General features: G+C 39.0%; 1 protein-coding gene across 1 annotated transcript in view; it reads left to right on the top strand.

Annotated features, from left to right (window-relative positions):
* EYS (eyes shut homolog) overlaps nucleotides 1-20,295 on the top strand; it is an 856,207-nt gene that overhangs the window by 223,823 nt on the left and 612,089 nt on the right. Inside the window, exons 12-13 of the mRNA XM_040553008.1 lie at nucleotides 1,670-1,792; nucleotides 18,417-18,521. Coding sequence (XP_040408942.1) covers nucleotides 1,670-1,792; nucleotides 18,417-18,521 — 228 coding nt within the window. The remainder of the gene's footprint in view (nucleotides 1-1,669; nucleotides 1,793-18,416; nucleotides 18,522-20,295) is intronic.

The following is a 20,295-nucleotide window of genomic DNA, read 5'->3' as shown; positions in this document are numbered from 1 at the left end:
ACCTCATGATTTTAGCAAAACCTGAATAAGTGAAGAAAAACATAAATGTGTAGCACGTGAAATTCACAGAAAATTGTATGAATAAGCTTACAAATAAAATATTTTATCCTGACGTACTAATTTGCAGTTTTGTGACTGAGCATAAGAAGCAAACTATAATGGCCAAAATCAAGATTTTGTAGCAATTCTTCCATATGAAAATGTATTAAAATTTTCACAAACAAAAAGAATGTGTTTTTCAAAACTTTGGTCAGTTTCTGTAAAAATGCATATTGCCCAGTGTATGAAAAGTGTATGAAAAAATGAGTGGTTTCAAGAAAAAAAAGTAGTTCAAGGAAAAAATAAAAAGCTTGAAAACATTTAATATTACATTGTCTTTCTGCAATACTTTCAAAAAATGTGTTTCTTCTGAATATTTGTATTTTTATAATTGTAATTTTAGTTAAAAAAGAGTCAAGCTTGTGTTTTATAAACTGATACTTAGTTTCTGCATTTTAAAATTTCTTATACTTGTTGAGTTTAATCTCAAACAGTGCTGTTTTGTATGTTTGGACTGATGGTGAATTGATTTCATAGTTTACAATATTTCAGTTATTTATACACTAATACAAGCATTCTAGTGCTGATGATAACTTTAGAAACTCATCACAAAACATGAAGTTGCTACAAATAATTCTTTTAAGTACAGCCTCCATCATTAGTTAGTTTAAATTAGAAGCCAAAACAGATATTGGAAAGCAGTTGAAAACTGAGCTTGGAAAAGATCATTCTGCTGTTTACTCTGCCTGATCAGCTTACAGAAAAATAATTCTTGGCATCCACGTTGATAATTTTGTGGCTTACTTGTTACCTGTGAGACATGGGTCTGATTAAACTCCGATTCCAAATGAGAGTTGTTACTATATACATTATTAATGAACTCAGGGTAATTCTAAAGTTTTATGACTTAGGGATCAGTGGAAATTGGTTCCATGGTCAGTTTGAGAAATTATGAGAATATGGCTTGCACTGAGGGTGCTGATGGCTTAGCATTAGTCATGGTCTTTCTGCAGCCATGGCCTGTGACAGCACTAATGACAGTCATTTTGTAGCATGACCAGGAATTAGAATACATTTACAAGAGCATAAAATGTCAGATATTGGAGTGGAGATTCTCCTGCAATTTCAAGTATAATTAAAAAAAAAAAAAAAAAGAAAAAAATGTTTGGACTTCTTAGTTTACTAAAAGTCACTATTACATGAGAAACAAATAGAGAATAAGTGGAGAAGTGACTATTTGAGAGTTGATTATTAAAACTATAATCAGATGCCCAAATCCCAGCACATCTGTAATGTTCTCAAAATGGCAGAAGATATACCAATTCTTTAGTTTCTGCTGAACATAAAGTTCAACTAGATTAATGAAAATACTGAATCCTAAAATTTGTTCTTTCAATTATTAGCTCTTTTTAAAGTATGTTTGATGGTCAAATTATTTTTTTATTAATGATAGCACAGGAAAAGCTTTTAGGAAGATCTTTCAAAAAGAGTTCAAGATAATTGTATTGAAAGAGTAAATTGAAACTAATCTATTCTTTAGAAAAAAAAAAAATACCCAGAGAAGGCACACATGTAGCTGAATAATGCATACCACTTGTTTTTGTTTGTTTGTTTGTTTGTTTTTTCCAAGGATTTGAAGGTCTTAACTGTGAAATGAATGTTGATGAGTGCACTTATGGCTTCTGTAAAAACAATTCAACTTGTTTGGACCTAATTGCAGACTACAGTTGTGTTTGTTCTCCAGGATTTACTGGTAAGATATATTGTACTCTGTACATTAAATACTGTACTCTGTACATTAAATAGTTAAATGTTTATTTACTTTTCTGAAATTAAAAAAAAAATAAACTCTTTGCGATTGCATTTTGTTTAGTATTTTAGCATTCATAAAAATAAATTCGACTTACTCTTCCATGCTATTGATAATCTGCTTTAGCTTCCTTACTAAGATGATAAAAACTGAAAACAGTGTGTATGCTTTTAGACTAATTGATGGAAAGCAGAACTATATTTTGTCTAGATAAAAAGTGTTCAGAAAATACATAGCCCATGAAAAATATTATTTCATCTTTTCCTAGGCAAGCAACAATAGCTATAGCTGGTGGTATTTGTCTTCAGAAGATCATATCACAGCCATAATTTTCTTGTGGTTCAGATGGAAAAAAAAGAATACAATTTTAGCAAGAGTAAACTTTGTTCTCTTCAAGAAAGATGCCATCAGATCCTTATGATAATTAGGTGGGAAATTGCACAATTATTTGTGTGTACAACAGGCTTAAGAAAATAGCTCTTGCATCAGGAGCAGTCTTCATGAACCTACTTGCTGCCAGAAGCAGCTAACAGGATCATGGGGAAATCAATAAAACTGTCTCAGAAAATATGCTATCTTAACAACTAATAGGCTGTGATGTCAGGGACTGGAACACACTGACTTTCAGCTGCTGATTTCAGGGAAGCAAATGGAATGGCATTAGTATGGAGTGAGTGGTAACAAGATGAGCCATGGCAGCAAAAAATCATCATTTGCTGGGCACTCTCAGCAATCCTACGAAGTTAGTGGGTGTTCTATAAAAAGCAAAATGTGTGTGTACAGGGTGTTCAAAATCTGTGGTGACAGAAAAGAAAAGAAAAAAAAAACAATTATGGAGAGATGGAAGGTTAAAGGAATGAGTCAAGTGGTGATGGATGAAGAGACAAATTTAAGTTATAAGTAAATAAAGCATTTGAGGTTGATAGTAACACCAATGACATCCAGTTTAGGAGAAAGTCATGTATTTTATCAATGGTTAACAATAGGCAGATGGGACATAAGGAATGTAAGATGATACACAGAAATGTAGAATCTGTGAAAGTGATAATAGTTGCAGTTCCCACAGATGTTTACAATTTTGCTTGATTCATGCCAACATATTTTAATGTTATTCTGCATTACAAAACTGAAATGTGCTCTATTTCCTACCAGATCATATTTTCCTTTTTTTCTTTGATAACTGGCTTTGTTCTTATGAGTTTGTATAGTGTATGCCTATGTTATATCAATCATAAAAATAAAGGAGGTGACCACAAAGTATTTGTTCATGTAAATGGGAGCATTTTTAATATGATACTTTTAAAATAACAAACTGAAAAAAACAAACAGAACAAACAAACAACAACAGCAGCAAACTCTCACTGCTATACTGCAAGGATCAAAACAGAAAACATGTAATTTTTTTATAGTAGTCTCCAAACAGTCAGTTTTAACTAGGGAATGCAGGAAAAGCTATTCATTTGAAAATACAGCTACAGTACTTTGGGATATAAGGGAGTTCGTATTACAGAACCAGAATTACAAGGAGAATTTTGTGTGTCATGAAAACCTTGAACAAGGTATGTTCTCCCTAGGAGGCTCACTTAATCCTAGATTCATACTGATGCAAGCAGTTTGCTAATCTATTCATTACAAGACAAAAAGGAAACGTTCTGTCAATGATAAAAACAGTTACCAGTGGATGATAGGCAGATTTTAATGGATACTTTGAGGGCTATCAATAGTACATTATGAAAAGTTCTGTTTTCTGCTTATTATACTGCCTTTTTTTTTTTTCTTGTTTTTGTGAGACAGGACAGCTCCCACGAGAAAACAAATCAGCCAGTGCACTGATTGGAACTGGAAGTGGGTATAAGGGCCCTCCTGATTACACTGAGTATTTTCATCTGTGCTTTATGCTATTTGTGCAATAAATGCACAATCAACTGTTGTGGATGTCATTAAAACAGACCTCTCCATGCCTTCTGACAACTGCTTCATCCTCCCTAGAAATGGTCTTCGATGCCAAATACTGAATATTTGAGCTTATATCTTCTAAGAAAAGCAAACAGTAGTAAATCAGCATATTGTCCACCAATACGCTGATTTAATGCAAGATTTACAGATTTCAGTATCTTGCAGCTTTCTGAATTGCCGCTGTTTACTTATGGTACCCTTTATGTCCCATGTACTTCTGAGTTCTAGGACTGATGTAAATGTCCCTGGTAGATATTGCCATAATGGCAGTGGTATACTCAAAATAAGTTTAGAAGCAAAAGGAAACACTGTACATACAGGAATTTATTGTTCATCCTGTTAATATTTAAGCAATGTAGAAATCCATATTATATAACAGATACAGAAAAGCATCATTAGCAGGAGAGTCAAAATTGTTATACCAGAAATCCTGCTATTATCTACCCGTCTTCTTTGTTATGTTCATCCTTCCAGTGTCCCTTCTGAGGAAGACAAGGAAAAACCTTTCCTTCTCTATTAAATCAAACCTTGCTTTCAAATGCCCTCTTGTGGGAGTCAGCATACACATGATTACTGCAATTATCCCATACTAAAGAACGATTGGACAAATGGACAGATGGTGGCAGTGCCATTTCCTTCCCTCACAATGTTTTGTTGGGTTTTATCAAGTAGAGGGCTTTCAAGCACTTCTAGCAGTCGAGGCAGGTAAAGACAGTCCATGTCTGTTAATCCATGTCTGTTAGCATATTCTATCCAGATGCAGAACCTATGCTGTAAATCTGGCAAACCTCTGCCTATCTGGGTAACATTCCTCCCATTCTCTCAAAAGCAACATGAAGGTTCTCTGTGTAGGAGAAGTGCACAGGGTCAATTAAATGGGAGTCTCGTCTAAAATCAGCCCTGAGGGTTGCTGCTGCAGCTGGTGTGGGGGGAAGCTGAGGCCCCAAGAGGACAGCCCTGCTGCCTCACAGCTGGCCTGCCTCCTCGTGCCCAGCATCGCTGGCCCTTCCCAGGCTGGGCCTGCTTTGTGTAAAGGCATGGATGGGACCTACAGGAGCAGTAGTAGTGTGTGGAAGGACACATCTCCAAGGGATTTTGCTTTCATTGGCCATATGGCTAAGATGGGCCTGATGGTGGTGCCTTCAGCCTCACGCCTTTTTCCTCCAGGGCCCCAGCAGGTCCCTGCTGGTTTATAACTGAAACAGCAGTGCTGGGCTCCTTGTAGACTTCAGCTCAGCTTCCTCAAAAATGAAACCACATCCTTTTATTTTTTTATTTTTTTTCCCCTCAGGGAAATTTTATAGATCAAACCTATGCCTGTCTCCACTGGGGAGAAATAAAATGATTCCAAAGTGTTTTTTACTTCTCTTGAGTCATTTCGCTGTCTTATCAACCAACTAATTTAACCAGATGAGTAGAAGGGCTCAGAAATAGAGCAAGCCTGTTCAGATGAATGGCATGCATTACTGTTAACTTACTAAAATCAAAGCACAACTAGCCAGAAGTGAAGGGGACCTGCTGTGGTCCTAATTTTGTTAGGTTTTGTCATGTATGCTTTCTGGATGTAGGAATAATTTGGAATGGGGATGGATTTAAAAAAAAAAAAAATTTAATGTTGGGAAGAGAAATTCAGGAAAGCAAAAGGCTTATACAAGCTCCAAGCTGCTGACGAGAACACCATGCTTGCTCTCAGAGGTAATCATAGAAATAGGTGATACAAATTAGCTGGCTGTGGATTAGTACTAATATTTATGATTCACAAATGCGATTTATTTTATTCATCACATATATCCACCAGTCATAGCATAGTTAAAAGTAATTGTCATGGTTCTGCCAGGTCCCATTAGCACTTAGCACTGACGTTTATTCTAATTTATATTCATGAGATTCTGACTTCCTCACTAATATCATGGTCCATATGAATGCTCTATGGGTAACGTGATCCTTATTTGAGGTTTTGCATCTCTCTTGTTCATGTTTGTCATTACCTTGAAACAGTACAAACCAACAGTCTAAATCTACCATCAGCTGAATGTTGATTTAAATAAGTCTCTAAGCTTTGCAAAGCAGAATAAATATATTTCCAAGCTTTCTGAAGATCAAATCTGTATATTTCCCTCTGGTATGTCTCATACTATGAGTTTGAAGAATCCTGTAGTGGCTACTGTGGCTGAACAAGTGATTGCTGCAACACTGAACATTTATAAATCAAGATTATAAAAGGCAGTGTGGTGTCTTCTAACTCAACTCACTCCAATGCAAGGCAAACTGAGACACCTCTTTTGTGCTTTAAAAAATCTTTTCCTGTGTATTCAATTTCTGAGGTTTTCTAAGGCTTGTTTTCAATGAGTCTGCAAAAGCTGTCCTATTTCAGGCAGTTTTTTCAGGCAGGATGATCTAGATGTTTTCAGTTAATGTCAGTAGCACTGTACAGTTTAAAATCATTGAGTCCCTCCATCATCCATTCCACGCTAATCATCTCCAGTCCTGCCCTCAATGATTCAAAGGAATGAACTGGCATAAGAAATCTTTTGGTGCTCACCCATCTTTAGAGTCACGGATAGCCTCACATGCATCTCATGCATCAGATTATCGTTCCACATCTCTAGCCCTTACAGAAGCAGGCCAAAAGCCAGGTATCCTTTTCTCTGATGTCTCCTAATGACTCCTAATAAAAACAAAGTACCTATATCTGATCTCTAGACTGAGCACTGATGTTTTTCAAACCAAACTAAAACCTGGAGACAGAAGACTGAACAGGGACAAGATGGTTTCCCTGGCTCCTGGCCATCAGAGCTCTATCTCAGAGCAGGCTGCTAGGATGGGACTGTGCTGCTGGGCTGCTGGCTTTGAGAAACGCTCCAGAAGGCGGGTCACCTAGGGCAGGCTTCCTACAGTTGTGTGTGCAAACCTGACAATCTGGAAAACAAACAATATCTGTGCATATGTGGAGCAGTATTCAATATGTATTTCTTTGGTTATTAGAGAATGTTTATCGTCATGTCTAATGCATAAGCATACCTGCTTCCCCTCAAAGGAATTCAGCTTAGAACACTGAGTGGAAAAAAAGATTAGTCGAGTGCACAAAAGTCTGTTTAAGTTTCATCATGCTGCAAATTACATTACATAAAAATTTTGATAGCCTAATACATTAAAGAAACGATTGAATTGCATGAAAGAAAAACAAATCAATTATAGTTCAGTAGCAATGTTTTTTCCAGTCATCTAAAAAATAAGCAAAGTCTATTTTTATGAGAAATCATATGGCACATTTTTCCAATAGTTTCTCATCTGCAAATACTAAGCATGATTTGTTTAAATTAGAGGGTGAATAATAACAGTCAGAACCATCTGAAAAAAAGATAAGTTAATTCTTCAATCAAAAATTTAATTAGTTTATGTAGGATTTACTTTATCATTGCTCTACTTGAGGTGTTATGAGATTATTTTTTTATTTCAGTTTATCCCCTTTATTTTATTTATTTATATCCCCTTGATTTTTTTCAATGGTGATGCCAATTGTCATGTATAATATAAACTATTTAGAACAGAAATTAATATCTTTTGGGGAATGGCTGTGTATTTAATTAATTTAGATAAATCGGAACATAATTTAAAATGAAGAGGTTTATTTTTCAATAGATTAAAAAAATAAAAAGATTGTAGGTTGCTGGGAGGCCCTTATCAATTCAAAAATGGAAAGCCATCATGTCTAGAAAAGCTCGTATTGTGATTAAAGCACAAGCGCAAGACTGGAAAAGATTATTAAAATTCTTTGTCTTCCTGAGGTACTGTAGGAAATTATTCAGATTTTCATTAAGTCCCTACTTTTTCTATAAACCATTTCTCTTCTCTCTCTCTCTCTCTCTCTCTCTCTCTCTAAATGTATTTATATTATAAACAGTTAAGGTCACAGAATCACAGAATAACAGAATGGTTGAGGTTGGAAGGGACCTCTGGAGATCATCTGGTCCAACCCCCCTGCTCAGGCAGGGTCCCCTAGAGCTTATTACCCAGGATTGTGTACAGACAGCTTTTGAATATCTCCAGGGAAGAAAACTCCACAACCTCTCTGAGCAACCTGTGCCAGTGCTCAGGCACCCACGCCGTAAAGATGTTTTTCCTCTTGTTGAGGCAGAACTTCCCATGTTTCACTTTGTGCCCATTGCCTCTTGTCCTATTGCTGGGCACTACCAAGAAAAGTCTGACCCCATCCTTTTGACACCCTCCCTTCAGAAGCTTATATACATTGATCAGATCCCCTCTGAGCCTTCTCTTCTCCAGGCTGAACAGGCCCAGCTCCCTCAGCCTTTCCTCATGTGAGTGATGCTCCGCTGCCTTAATCATTTTAGTAGCCCTTAACTCACTCCAGGAGCTCCATGTCTCCCTTGCACTGTGGAGCCCAAAACTGGACTCAGGACTCCAAGTGGAGTAGACTGGGAATATCGCCAGAGGCAATGCTCTTCCTAATGCACTCCAGGATACCACTGGCCTTCTTGGACACATTGCTGGCTCATGGTCAACTTGCTGTCCACCAGGACCCCCAGGTCCTTCTCTACAGAGCTGCTTTCTAGCAGGTCAGACCCCAGCCTGTACTGGTGCATGGGTTTATTCTTTCCCATGTGCAGGACCCTCTACTCACCTTTGCTGAACTCCATGAGGTCCCTCACCACCCAATGCTCCAGCCTGTCCAGGTCTCTCTGAATGGCAGCACAGCCCTCTGGGATATCAGCCACTCCTCCCAGTTCTGTACCATTAGTGAACTTGCTGAGGAAGTGCTTTATGCCTTCATCCAAGTCATCTGTAACATCAGAGAATGAACATAAACATGCCAGTACAGTGAACACCATTTTTATTTTTACCTGCATCTGACTGCATGTGTAAAAATAACATGGATATCAAGACAGAATCTCCTACTGCATCAAGGTTTTTATTATAACTGGCTCAGTTAACCTGTTAGGACCAAATTTTATGTTATGACAAGAATAATTAGTGAGTGAATTCTGGTATGACAAAATCTGTCTCCTGACAGTTTGCGCAATGCACATTTTCCATTCCTCCCAAATATTCTGTTATTGAGTTTGGAAAATGGAAGGGCTGTCTTACAAAAAGAACAGTTTCTTCTAGGTTTTGGTTTGTTTTGTAGCAGACAGATCCTTTTCTGAAAACTACAACAACAAGCCCACAAAACACTGATCTTGGATGAAGTCTGTTATTCAACACCGTCTTAACAATACCAGCTAACACTGTACCGCAGGTTTTGATACTAAATGATAGTATGATATCTGTCTGTGTATTTAACAACAATTCATCTTTGGGCACCCCATTCTTTGGTAGCACCATACTAGAACTGGTCTGACACTATCAGTTTTAGAGAGACCACACTAAGTAGTGACCATATGTTATGCCATCTTCAGTGACACAGTTGACTTTTTTCTTCACTGTTCAGTCTTTGTTGTGATTTTTTTTCTCTTTTTTCTTTTTTTTTACACCTTCCTTTTACTCAGGTCTGCAGCTTCCTATAACTTCTGATTTTGCTATATTTGAGGCACTTTACATATGTTAAGCATTTGTCCTTTGTCTCTTTTGTTACCCCTAGAACTGTGTTTGCCCAATATCACTATCAGTAATTGACTACAGGGGACCTATTAATAGCCTTGGAGTCTCCAGTATCATCCTACATACACAACTTCCAAGGCCTGTGCTCTCTCTCCTGTACTCCTTCAAGATGCAGCCTTAGGGTCATAATTAGTTCATTCTATAGAGTTCTACAGAATTCTTGTTATTCCTGTCTACAACTTATTAATTATAACGACATGCAATTGTACAAAACTAAGGAAAACTAAAACAAATGAGGGAAGATCTACTTGGCCATTAGAGGCCTCAACCCTGAGGCCTCTGTTGTTAGTTTGATGCGAAACCTGTGGGCTGATGCTAGCAATGGCAATTCCATATGTACTGGGCTACAGGGATGCAGTGGTGATGATGGAGACGTTACCCAATAGCCAGACTCACTTCACTTGAATGGTGGGTGGCCAGAGGCTGCTGCTTACCCAGATCTAAGGAGTGCCTGGGGCAGAAGGGGAAAAGTGTTAAATGCAGTTATGTTTTTAAAGCTGTTTTTATAACTTTTATCAGAAGTCTTCTTCCTTAGCAATTTTGCATTCAGACAAGAAACAGAAGTGAATAGATTACTTGCTCTGGTAACAACAGAGCAGCACCTGACAGACAGTTTTTCTAGGTAACAACAGAGCATGTATGCTGCCCAAGGACAGGATGTATATATTTCAGACGATGACAAGGATGCTACAGGGATCAGCTCTCTTGAGGTGGGCTATTGGTGCCACAGAAATATATCTGACTTGCAGAATTCTCTTGAATTTTTCCTAGAAAATGCAGTCACTCACAGAAGGCTATAGGATGAGTAAATTCATTCTGGAAGCCTTCTAACAACCCGTAGATTGCTGGTTGCATGCTCTACATTAGGTCTGTATACCAGAAGGCAGTTAATGTTGCCCATTAACCACCTTGTACTGGATCTAATTACTTAGTTTTGATTAAAGCACACATTGAATCCAAAAGCATTCAATCCTGATTTGAATGCATGAAGAGAAGCCAGAATATGACTGGCTTTTTTTTTTTTCTAATAGTAATCACCATCAGATTTAGACGTTTATATTAAATATTTTGTTTATATTTTTGTCTTCAACTTTGAGTTATTGTGTGTCATTACCTTTGCTACACAAAATGAAAAAACCTCTTACTACCCAAGTATTTTCTCTTTGTAGAAACACTTATACGCTCTAATCAAGTCACTTCTTGTTTTTGTTTATTCTAAATGAAGCATATGGAGGTCTTTAAGCTTTTGCCGACAGCATACTTTTTTCAGTGGTTGAATAAACCATGTAGCTTTTCCTGCATATTTTCAAATATACAAGGCTTAGGACTGTATGGAACTTTGTAGGCAATGCTTTATGCAGAGGTAAAATTACCCTTACACATAAATAGTCCTTTTTTTTTCCTTTTTTTTTTTTTGTTAATACATCTAAGAATTACTGTTTTTTGTCACAGCATTGCAACAGAGCTCATATGCTGAAGTAAGCATCAGCAGTCCTTTCCAGATCACATTTGCTTTTTCCTTAAATATAGTTCAGCTATAGTTTAGTAGCTATATCTTTAGTAGCTACATATCTTTTTGCTTACTTGGCAGCAGTGAAAACTAACCTGCAGCACACTAAAAAAATGTACTGTTTAACTAAACAAAATTTATCACAACATTTCGATTAGTGCATATGAGTGGTCTCATGTAGCAGAGGTATACAGGCAAGGAAGTGAGAGTGGAAATGCAGTACTGGGTGAGTATAGGCTGAGAGTGTCAAAAGCTGTACCGCTCCCTTCATAATAGTAGGATTTTCTATCTATCCATATGTATTTGCAACTATGTACATTTGTAGTCTGCATGAGGAATGTGTTTTCTTCCCCTTGCTAGTGTTGATATTTTTGTTATGCGCTGTGTGTCCTTTGTTTCTCTTGGCTACTGCATGCCTGGACTCTGTCTTATCTGACTACTACAGAAATGGTTGTTGATAGAGAGACAGAGTGGAGATACAAATCTGTATAGAAGCACAAGGCTCCAAAGTGGGAGCTCTGTTATCACATACCAAACAACTTAAGACCTTTCCGATTCTACTTTAAATTTCCAAGACTTTTGAAATGGATGTCTCTTGGTCCTTCCTTACATGACCACAGATTTGGAATACTTCTTCTACTTTACACAGCGAATTTCAAGACAACACAATTTACAACACAAACATAAAAGCCCTTGGATCTTCTTCAGTGTTATAAATAGTGCAGGTGTCTATTACATAATCTTAGCACTAGAAGAAAACACTAAATATTGTCTATTCCAGCTTCATCCCAGCGGAAAACAAACACTACTATACTGTGTGATTCCTGACGTGTGCCTCACCTTATCTCAAAGATATCCAAAGACATTCCTTATTTTCCTTAGGCAATCTGTTCAGTGTGTTATTATAGTAATCATTAGAAGGAGTTCCTTAACGTTTAATCTGACTTTCTCTCACAGCAGCTTAAATGCATTACTTCTTATCCTGTTGGCTATGGAGATGGAGAACTAAAAACATTTGTGAAAACCTTTTCTTATTTGATGATTGTCATCATATTTCTATTCAAATCTTCCTTGCTTAGGCTTTACAAACCCATTCATTGTTTATTTTTTTTTTACCCTAAGAGGTCACACCTTTTAGTTCCTCATCGTTTTTGTAATGCAGCTCTGAACTGTCTTCATTTTCTCAGCAGAGAAGAGTTCATGAGACTAAGACTGGTGGAGTTCAAGAAATATTTGGACAACACACTCAGACACGTGATTTAATTTTTCGGTAGTCTTCTGTGGAGCTAGGAGTTGGACTCGATGATTCTTGTGGGTCCCTTCCAACTTGGGATATTCTGTGATTCTATATCATTTTTCTTGAATGCAGCTCACTGCATAGTGCAAAGCACTTTGAATGCAGCTTTATGTCAACTAGACAAGAATGGAAGGATTATTTTATGCATCTAACTGGTTATGTTCCTTTCTCTATATCTCAGCTGATTTGAAACAAAATTCTATTTTTTGTTAATACTTATGATCTCATGTATTGTGATATCTTCCACTTGTTCTTAATGGATAAAATTTGTTATTTCAAACTTTATCTCCAATTTGTCAAAATTTATGAAGACTTCTAATCCTGTCCTCCAAAGTACCTTTTTGTGATGCCAGGATGTCATGTGAGATAGCAGTGTAGCAGCAGAAACTTACTGAAATGTGAAATATTAAATAGGCTGCTTTTTATTAATATATATATATTTTTAAAATCCACAAGGATGGTAGTTCTGGCTTAGAAGGGAATTGCTTTGCTTACATAGGGTTCATTTTTGATCATTTAGTTTTGTTTGTTTGTTTGTTTTAATTAGGTTCTTACAAGTAATTAAACTTATTAAACTAAGTTTTTCCCATGTTTTCTCCAGGAACTAAAATTACACAAGTGGATCTATAATTTCACTGCTCCATCTTTTCTTCCTTTTTAAAGGCTGACATTACTGAGTCTTCAGGTACTTTACCTGTCTTCCACAAGTTCACAAAGAAAACCACTAAGTTTTTATCAGCCAGCTCTCAAAGTACCCAAGGGTGAAGTTCATCAGGCCAACTTGTCTGAATATCCAACTACTCTGAACATTCTCTGCCTGTCTTCTCCATTCAGCACTGAAGTCAGACAGACACAGACACAGATTTCTAGGTTGGAAGAGACCTCAAGATCATCGAGTCCAACCTCCGACCTAACACTAAGTACTCCACTAAACCATATCACTAAGCTCTACATCTAAACGTCTTTTAAAGACCTCCAGGGATGGTGACTCCACCACCTCCCTGGGCAGTCCATTCCAATGCTTAATAACCCTTTCGGTAAAGAAGTACTTCCTAACATCCAACCTAAAACTCCCCTGTCGCAACTTTCGCCCATTCCCCCTCATCCTGTCACCAGGCACGTGGGAGAACAGAACAACCCCCACCTCTCTACAGCCTCCTTTAAGGTAACTGTAGAGAGCAATAAGGTCGCCCCTGAGCCTCCTCTTCTCCAGGCTGAACAACCCCAGCTCCCTCAGCCGCTCCTCATAAGACTTGTTCTCCAGACCCCTCACCAGCTTGGTCGCCCTTCTCTGGACTCACTCGAGCACCTCCATGTCCTTCCTGTAGCGAGGGGCCCAAAACTGAACACAGTACTCAAGGTGCGGCCTCACCAGAGCCGAGTACAGGGGCACAATCACCTCCCTAGACCTGCTGGCCACACTGCTTCTTATACAGGCCAGGATGCTGTTGGCCTTCTTGGCCACCTGAGCACACTGCTGGCTCATATTCACCTGACTATCAACCAATACTCCCAGGTCCTTCTCTGCCAGGCAGCTTTCCAGCCACTCATCTCCCAGCCTGTAGCTCTGCTTGGGGTTGTTGCGCCCCAGGTGCAGGACCTGGCACTTGGCCTTGTTGAACTTCATACAGTTGACCTCAGCCCATCGCTCCAGCCTATCCAGATCCTCCTGCAGAGCCTTCCTGCCCTCGAACAGATCGACACACGCACTTAGCTTGGTGTCATCTGCAAACTTACTGAGCGTGCACTGGACGCCCTCATCCAGATCATCGATAAAGATATTAAAGAGGACCGGCCCGAGTACCGAGCCCTGGGGGACACCACTAGTGACCAGCCTCCAACCAGATTTGACTCCATTCACCACAACTCTCTGGGCCCGGCTATCCAGCCAGTTTCTAACCCAGCGAAGCGTACGCCAGTGCAAGCCATGAACAGCCAGTTTCTTGAGGAGAATGTTGTGGGGAACGGTGTCAAAAGCCTTACTGAGGTCAAGGTAAACCACATCCACAGCCTTTCCCTCATCCACCAGGCGCGTCACTTTGTCATAAAAGGAGATCAGGTTCGTCAAGCAGGACCTGCCTTTCATAAACCCATGCTGACTGGGCCTGATCGCCTGCTTGCCCTGCAAGTGCTGCGTGATGACCCTCAAGATAATCTGCTCCATGAGCTTTCCTGGCACTGAGGTCAAACTGACAGGCCTATAGTTCCCCGGGTCTGCCCTCCGGCCCTTCTTATAGATGGGCGTCACATTTGCTAGCCGCCAGTCGACTGGGACCTCCCCCGATAGCCAGGACTGCCGATAAATGATGGAAAGCGGCTCAGCCAGCTCCTCCGCCAGTTCTTTCAGTACCCTCGGGTGCATCCCATCCGGCCCCATCGACTTGCGCACATCCAAGCTCCGTAGCAGGTCGCCAACCATTTCCTCATGAATAGTGAAGGCCACATCCTGCTCCCCATCCCCTTCCACCAGCTCAGGGCACTGGGTATCCAGAGAACAACCGGTATTGCCGCTAAAGACTGAGGCAAAGGCGGCATTAAGCACCTCAGCCTTTTCCTCATCCTTAGTAACTAGGTTTCCCCTCGCATCCAGTAAAGGATGGAGATTCTCCTTAGTCCTCCGTTTCGTGTTGATATATTTGTAAAAGGATTTTTTGTTGTCTTTAACGGCAGTAGCCAGGTTGAGCTCCAGATGAGCTTTGGCCTTTCTAATTTTCTCCCTGCACAGCCTCGCTACATCCTTGTAGTCCTCCTCAGTGGCCCGCCCTTTTTTCCAGAGATTATAAACCCTCTTTTTTCTGCTAAGCACAGGCCGCAACTCTCTGTTGAGCCAGGCTGGTCTTCTTCCACGCCGGCTCGTCTTTGGGCACGTGGGGACGGACCGCTCCTGTGCCGTTAAGATTTCCTTCTTGAGGAGCGCCCAGCCTTCCTGGACTCCTCTGCCCTTCAGAACCGCCTCCCAAGGGACTCGGCCAACCAGCGTCCTGAGCAGCTCAAAGTCAGCCCTCCGGAAGTCCAATACAGCACTTTTACTGGTCCCCTTCCTGGCCTCACCAAGAATAGAGAACTCTACCATTTCGTGGTCACTCTGCCCAAGACAGCTTCCGACCACCACATCTCCCACCAGTCCTTCTCTGTTTGTGAAGAGAAGGTCTAGCGGGGCACCTCCCCTGGTAGGTTCACTGACCAGCTGCATCAGGAAGCTATCTCCCACGCTCTCCAGAAACCTCCTAGACTGCTTTCTCTGTGCCGTGTTGTGTTTCCAGGATATGTCCGGGAAGTTGAAGTCCCCCACGAGGACAAGCGCCGATGATTTTGCAACTTCTGTCAGTTGCCTATAAAACTCCTCATCCATCTCCTCATCCTGGTTCGGCGGTCTATAACAGACCCCCACCAGGATGCTAGCCTTGACGGCCTTCCCGCGGATCCTAACCCACAGGGATTCAACCTTATCATTCCCAGCCTGGAGTTCCACAACATCAAAAGATTCTCTAATGTAGAGAGCCACGCCACCACCCCCTCTGTGCTGCCTGTCCCTCCTGAAGAGCCGATAGCCAGGCATTGCAGCACTCCAGTCGTGGGAGCGGTCCCACCACGTCTCCGTGATGGCAACCAAGTCGTAGCCTGCCTGCTGCACGATGGCTTCCAGCTCCTCCTGTTTGTTACCCATGCTGCGTGCATTAGTGTAGGTGCACTTCAGCTGGGCCATCGCCTTCTTCCCCAGCCTAGCCATTGTTTCCCCCGGCACAGCTCCAACAAGCCTTCTTTGAGCCCCGTCCCCCTTCTTACCTAGTTTAAAGCGCTCTCTATGAGCCCCGCCAGCTCCTGGCCTAGGATCCGTTTTCCCCTTGGAGATAGGGACCCGTCTGTGGCCATCAGGCCGGGTGCCGAGTAAAGCTCCCCATTGTGAAAAAAAACAAAATTTCTGTGCTGGCACCAGCCTCTGAGCCATCTATTAACCACGTGAGCTTTCCGTGTCCTCTCCGTGCCTCTCCCTTCCCCTGTAGGGATAGACGAAAACACCACCTGTCTTGCCCTTTAATCATAGTTATCAATTATGATAACAATCTGCTTGGAGCTGACCTTTTTTTATAATGATTGAAGCAAAAGAAGCATTAAATAATTTGGCATGATTGCCATTATCAGTAGCTATCCTTCTCCATTGAATTATCCTTCTCCATAAACCATACCTTCCCTTCATCTTTAAAACTGAAGTACTGAATCATACTGAATCATACTGAAGTATGATTTCTTGCTACCCTGCATATCCATGATAGTTACATCTTATTCTGTGTCTTTGCTGTTATAATTCTATGCCAACATATTTATGCTGTACTTTTAAGGTTATCCTTCTTAGCTCAGTTTAGCTTATCTTAACCTGACCTATTTTCTGTTAGTTGTGCATTTTTCATCCTTTGAAAACAATGACCTGCTAACCTGGTCTCCTAATACCCAGGCTCTTACTCCCACAGAAATGTAGTTCATCCTGGTAATCTTGCAGAAGCTTTCTTACTTATCTTTTTTATTTTAGTTCAGCCTCTCAGCAGGTTTCGCATCACCAATTTTTTTGCATTCCTAGTGATTTTTCTGAATTCTTTTGCTTTTATGCTGTTCATCCCCTCTCTTCTCCCTTCGCATGGGTCCATTGCTCTCATCTAAATTCTTCATATTGTGTTCTTAATATTCAGAGACTACTCTTCTCTTTTGCTTAGAATCAAATATCAGACAATATCTGTTGTTGTTGCCATCTCCACTACTGAATAAAAAGGTTGCCAATAGAGCATTCAAAATCTATGCATTTTTGAAGGATAATTCATTTCCAAAATCATATTTGGGTTGTTAAATTCCCCACCATTCCAAGTCCTATGTTCTTAATACTTCTGTCTGTTCTATTATTTATTAAATTAAAAAAAAAAAAAAAAAAAAAAAAAAAAACGAAAGCAAGCAAGCAAGCAAGACTTCTTCCACTTCTGCCTCCTTCCTGTTTTTAAATAAGTATTTTAGAGAAACAGTAGAAAAAGGTTGGCTTTTTTCTTCCACTGTCTTCCCATCAATTTGTCTCCAGCCCATTGATTTTGGTTTTTATGTAGATTCAGTTTTTACCTGTTAGCTCAGAAATTATCATATGGTTAAGGAAGACAAAACTGTCAGGTGGCACCGTCTGCCAGCCATGCATTTATTCTTAGAATGAATCTATCATTGTCTGAGCTTTGATCATCCAAGATGAAATGCAGAAACCCTACTTTTATTCCTACTCCCAGAGTTTCATACTCATTTGTAATTTTCTCACATAGCTTGTAGTATATGGTACAAGTCAGTGGCGGAAGCTTCAGTAGTTCCTTAGACTGAGATTCCTGGGAGACATTACCTATCTCTTATATCCAATTTGAGTAATATCCTTCCATCGCTTTCTGGGTAGAATAGCAACCACTATTTTGCTTGCTCACATCAGTGATGGCTACAGTTTTCATTGTCCATCACTGGAGCTGTTAATATCCAAAGTTGTTCCTTGATTTTGGTTAAATTTTGGATCAGAAAGATCCCAGTATAATTAATAGCAGGTTAGAGCTTGCTCTAAATTATTGCAGTGCACAACAGATAGATGAGGAACTGTGAATTTTCTTCAGTATGTCTGAGTTGTTTTCATATATTATATTGTATTCTAATGTTGTCTTCTACATGTCTTCTATACATGCTTCTGCTACATTTTTGGTTGTTTCAGATTTGCATTAATTTGAATTTCAGCTCAATTAAATATCTAAAACTAAAGCAACAGCTGAAAGAATTTGTTTTCTGTTGGGATCTAAGAACTACTTTTTAATCTAAGCATGGAAGTAACTTTGAGATTTTTTTTCTTATTGTTACCAAGTTTATTAAACCACTTAAAAAGTATTTTAAATATGGTATATAGTTCTAGTAATTACAGTGTTGAGATATAATGCTAGAATACACAAAAATATATTTGCAAATTTAGTTCATACTTATTTCTTTAAAATATTTAATTTGTTAACTATCAGCTATGATCTATGAATAGCTATAGTTTTAAACCTGTCAAGCAAATATAAAATAGTGTTTCCAACCTGGAAAAGTTAAATTATGCAGTTGTCACTTATACTGTGAAGTAGCTTTTCTGCTTTCCCAACCCAGCATGATTTATAGTTTTAATGTTTCATTTTCTTTTCTGTCAGACAAAAACTGCTCCACGGATATTGATGAATGTGCCTTCAAGCCCTGCAAAAATGGAGGCCATTGCCGGGATTTGATTGGTGAATTTTACTGTAGCTGTTTGCCAGGTAAGAAATCAGGTGATATTTACATGAGAAATGTTCTGTGATATTCCTGAAAGAAATATGTTTTTTCATAAGCCCACAGCTAAATAGTCATTTGTTTGGCTTGAAAAGAGAGAAGGACTGAGCAGGCACTATGTAAGTGTACTTGACAATTGCTATGTGGCCAGTGTCACCAGAATTTGTTTACAAAACATGGCTTGCATCCCAGAAGTTCTGCCTTGCAAAACTGGTGAATGAAGAGTCTTAGAATGTCTGTGGTATTTATGGAAGAATCTTTGAGGAATATTTCATTTCTCAATCCTTTCAAAAGTTAATTTTCTGGTTACCTTCCATAAATGTATAATAATTTTGTTTCCTTCTTTTCTATTTGCAAAAATAATTTTTGAAATTTCTTATTGAAGAAAAAAAACGGGGAGAATTTATATGTTAGTTGTGATAAAGATTGTCTGCGCCAAAGAGAGTTACAATTAATAACTGAACTGAAGTCATCAATAATATCAGATCAATCTCTTTCCTGTCTTTATATGACTTGGATAATTCCCATCAGATATAGAGTATCCTATAAATATATGAACTTACATGTTTCATTGTGTTTTTTTTCTCTATAAAGCTGGATTGATGCTACAGGCCAGCTTCTACATATTGTAATGTAATGTTTTAATATAACCAGTTAATTTAAATGTTATAGTTGTATAGTATCACTATTTGTTGATTTTTTTTCCTGCTTTCTTTATTGAGAGTCAAATAGTCATCATGTGTTTGGAAAGTAGCAACTAAAACAAGAAATGATAGTGCTCTTTCAGCTGTGGTTTTTTTCAGATTTTCAGGACATTTTAATTAAACTGTGTTCCATTGTGTCAAGTTAGCAATTTAATAGTAAAATGATTGAGCTCATATTTGGACAGAGATATTTGCTTATAATGAAGAAGAAAAAAAAAAGAAGTGGTTAAAATTATGTCACTATAAAAATTATGTATATTTTTAATATAAGTTATTTAAAAAACATACACAAGCCATTTCATTTACTGTATAAGTAGATGGATATATATTGAAATGTAAAATATAGAAATACCACTCACAGCAGCCAGCACTGCTACTAAATCACAGTGTACGCACATAAAAATAACTTGAATATATACACAAATACATTTAGGTATTAGTAAACATAGAGGCATGTGCATGTATGCATTATACATGCACAGACATACAACCTCTTTTAAAATCTGAGTCTCCTGACAAACTTTCAGGATGCAGAATACCTGTTCTGTCATTTTATTTTTTATTTATTACAATGGCTAATTTGTTAAGACTGAATTCTTTTGTTGATGTATTAGCTTAGTTTTACTTTTTAAATTACAAAGCATGTGACTATATTTAATTTCTTTTTCCATGGTGGATAAACCTAATGTCACACCTCTTTTTGTCACAGAGTATTTTGCTTTGTGCAAACTGAAATATAAGTATGAAAACATCTGCCTGCTGTACACGACTGAAATAGTGAGATCATTTGATCTTTGAAATTTGAGTCAACAGTGTGCCCTGGCGGCCAAAAGGGCCAACCATATCTGGGGGCTCATCAGGCATTGCTAGCCAGTCAAGGGAAAGGATTGTCCTGCTCTACTCTGAACTGGTGCACCTCACCTTGAGCACTGTGTGCAGTTTTGGGCACCACAGCACAGGGACATAAAACTATTAGAGAGTGCCCAAAGGATGACTACAACGATGATGAAGGATGTACAGGGCAAGACATATGAGGATTACCTGTAGTACCTTGGTT

This window comes from Cygnus olor, chromosome 3, assembly GCF_009769625.2.
Source record: "Cygnus olor isolate bCygOlo1 chromosome 3, bCygOlo1.pri.v2, whole genome shotgun sequence".
Lineage (NCBI taxonomy): Eukaryota > Metazoa > Chordata > Aves > Anseriformes > Anatidae > Cygnus > Cygnus olor.
Note: the sequence above shows the minus strand (reverse complement) of the source record. Positions and strands in the feature narration are given on the sequence as shown.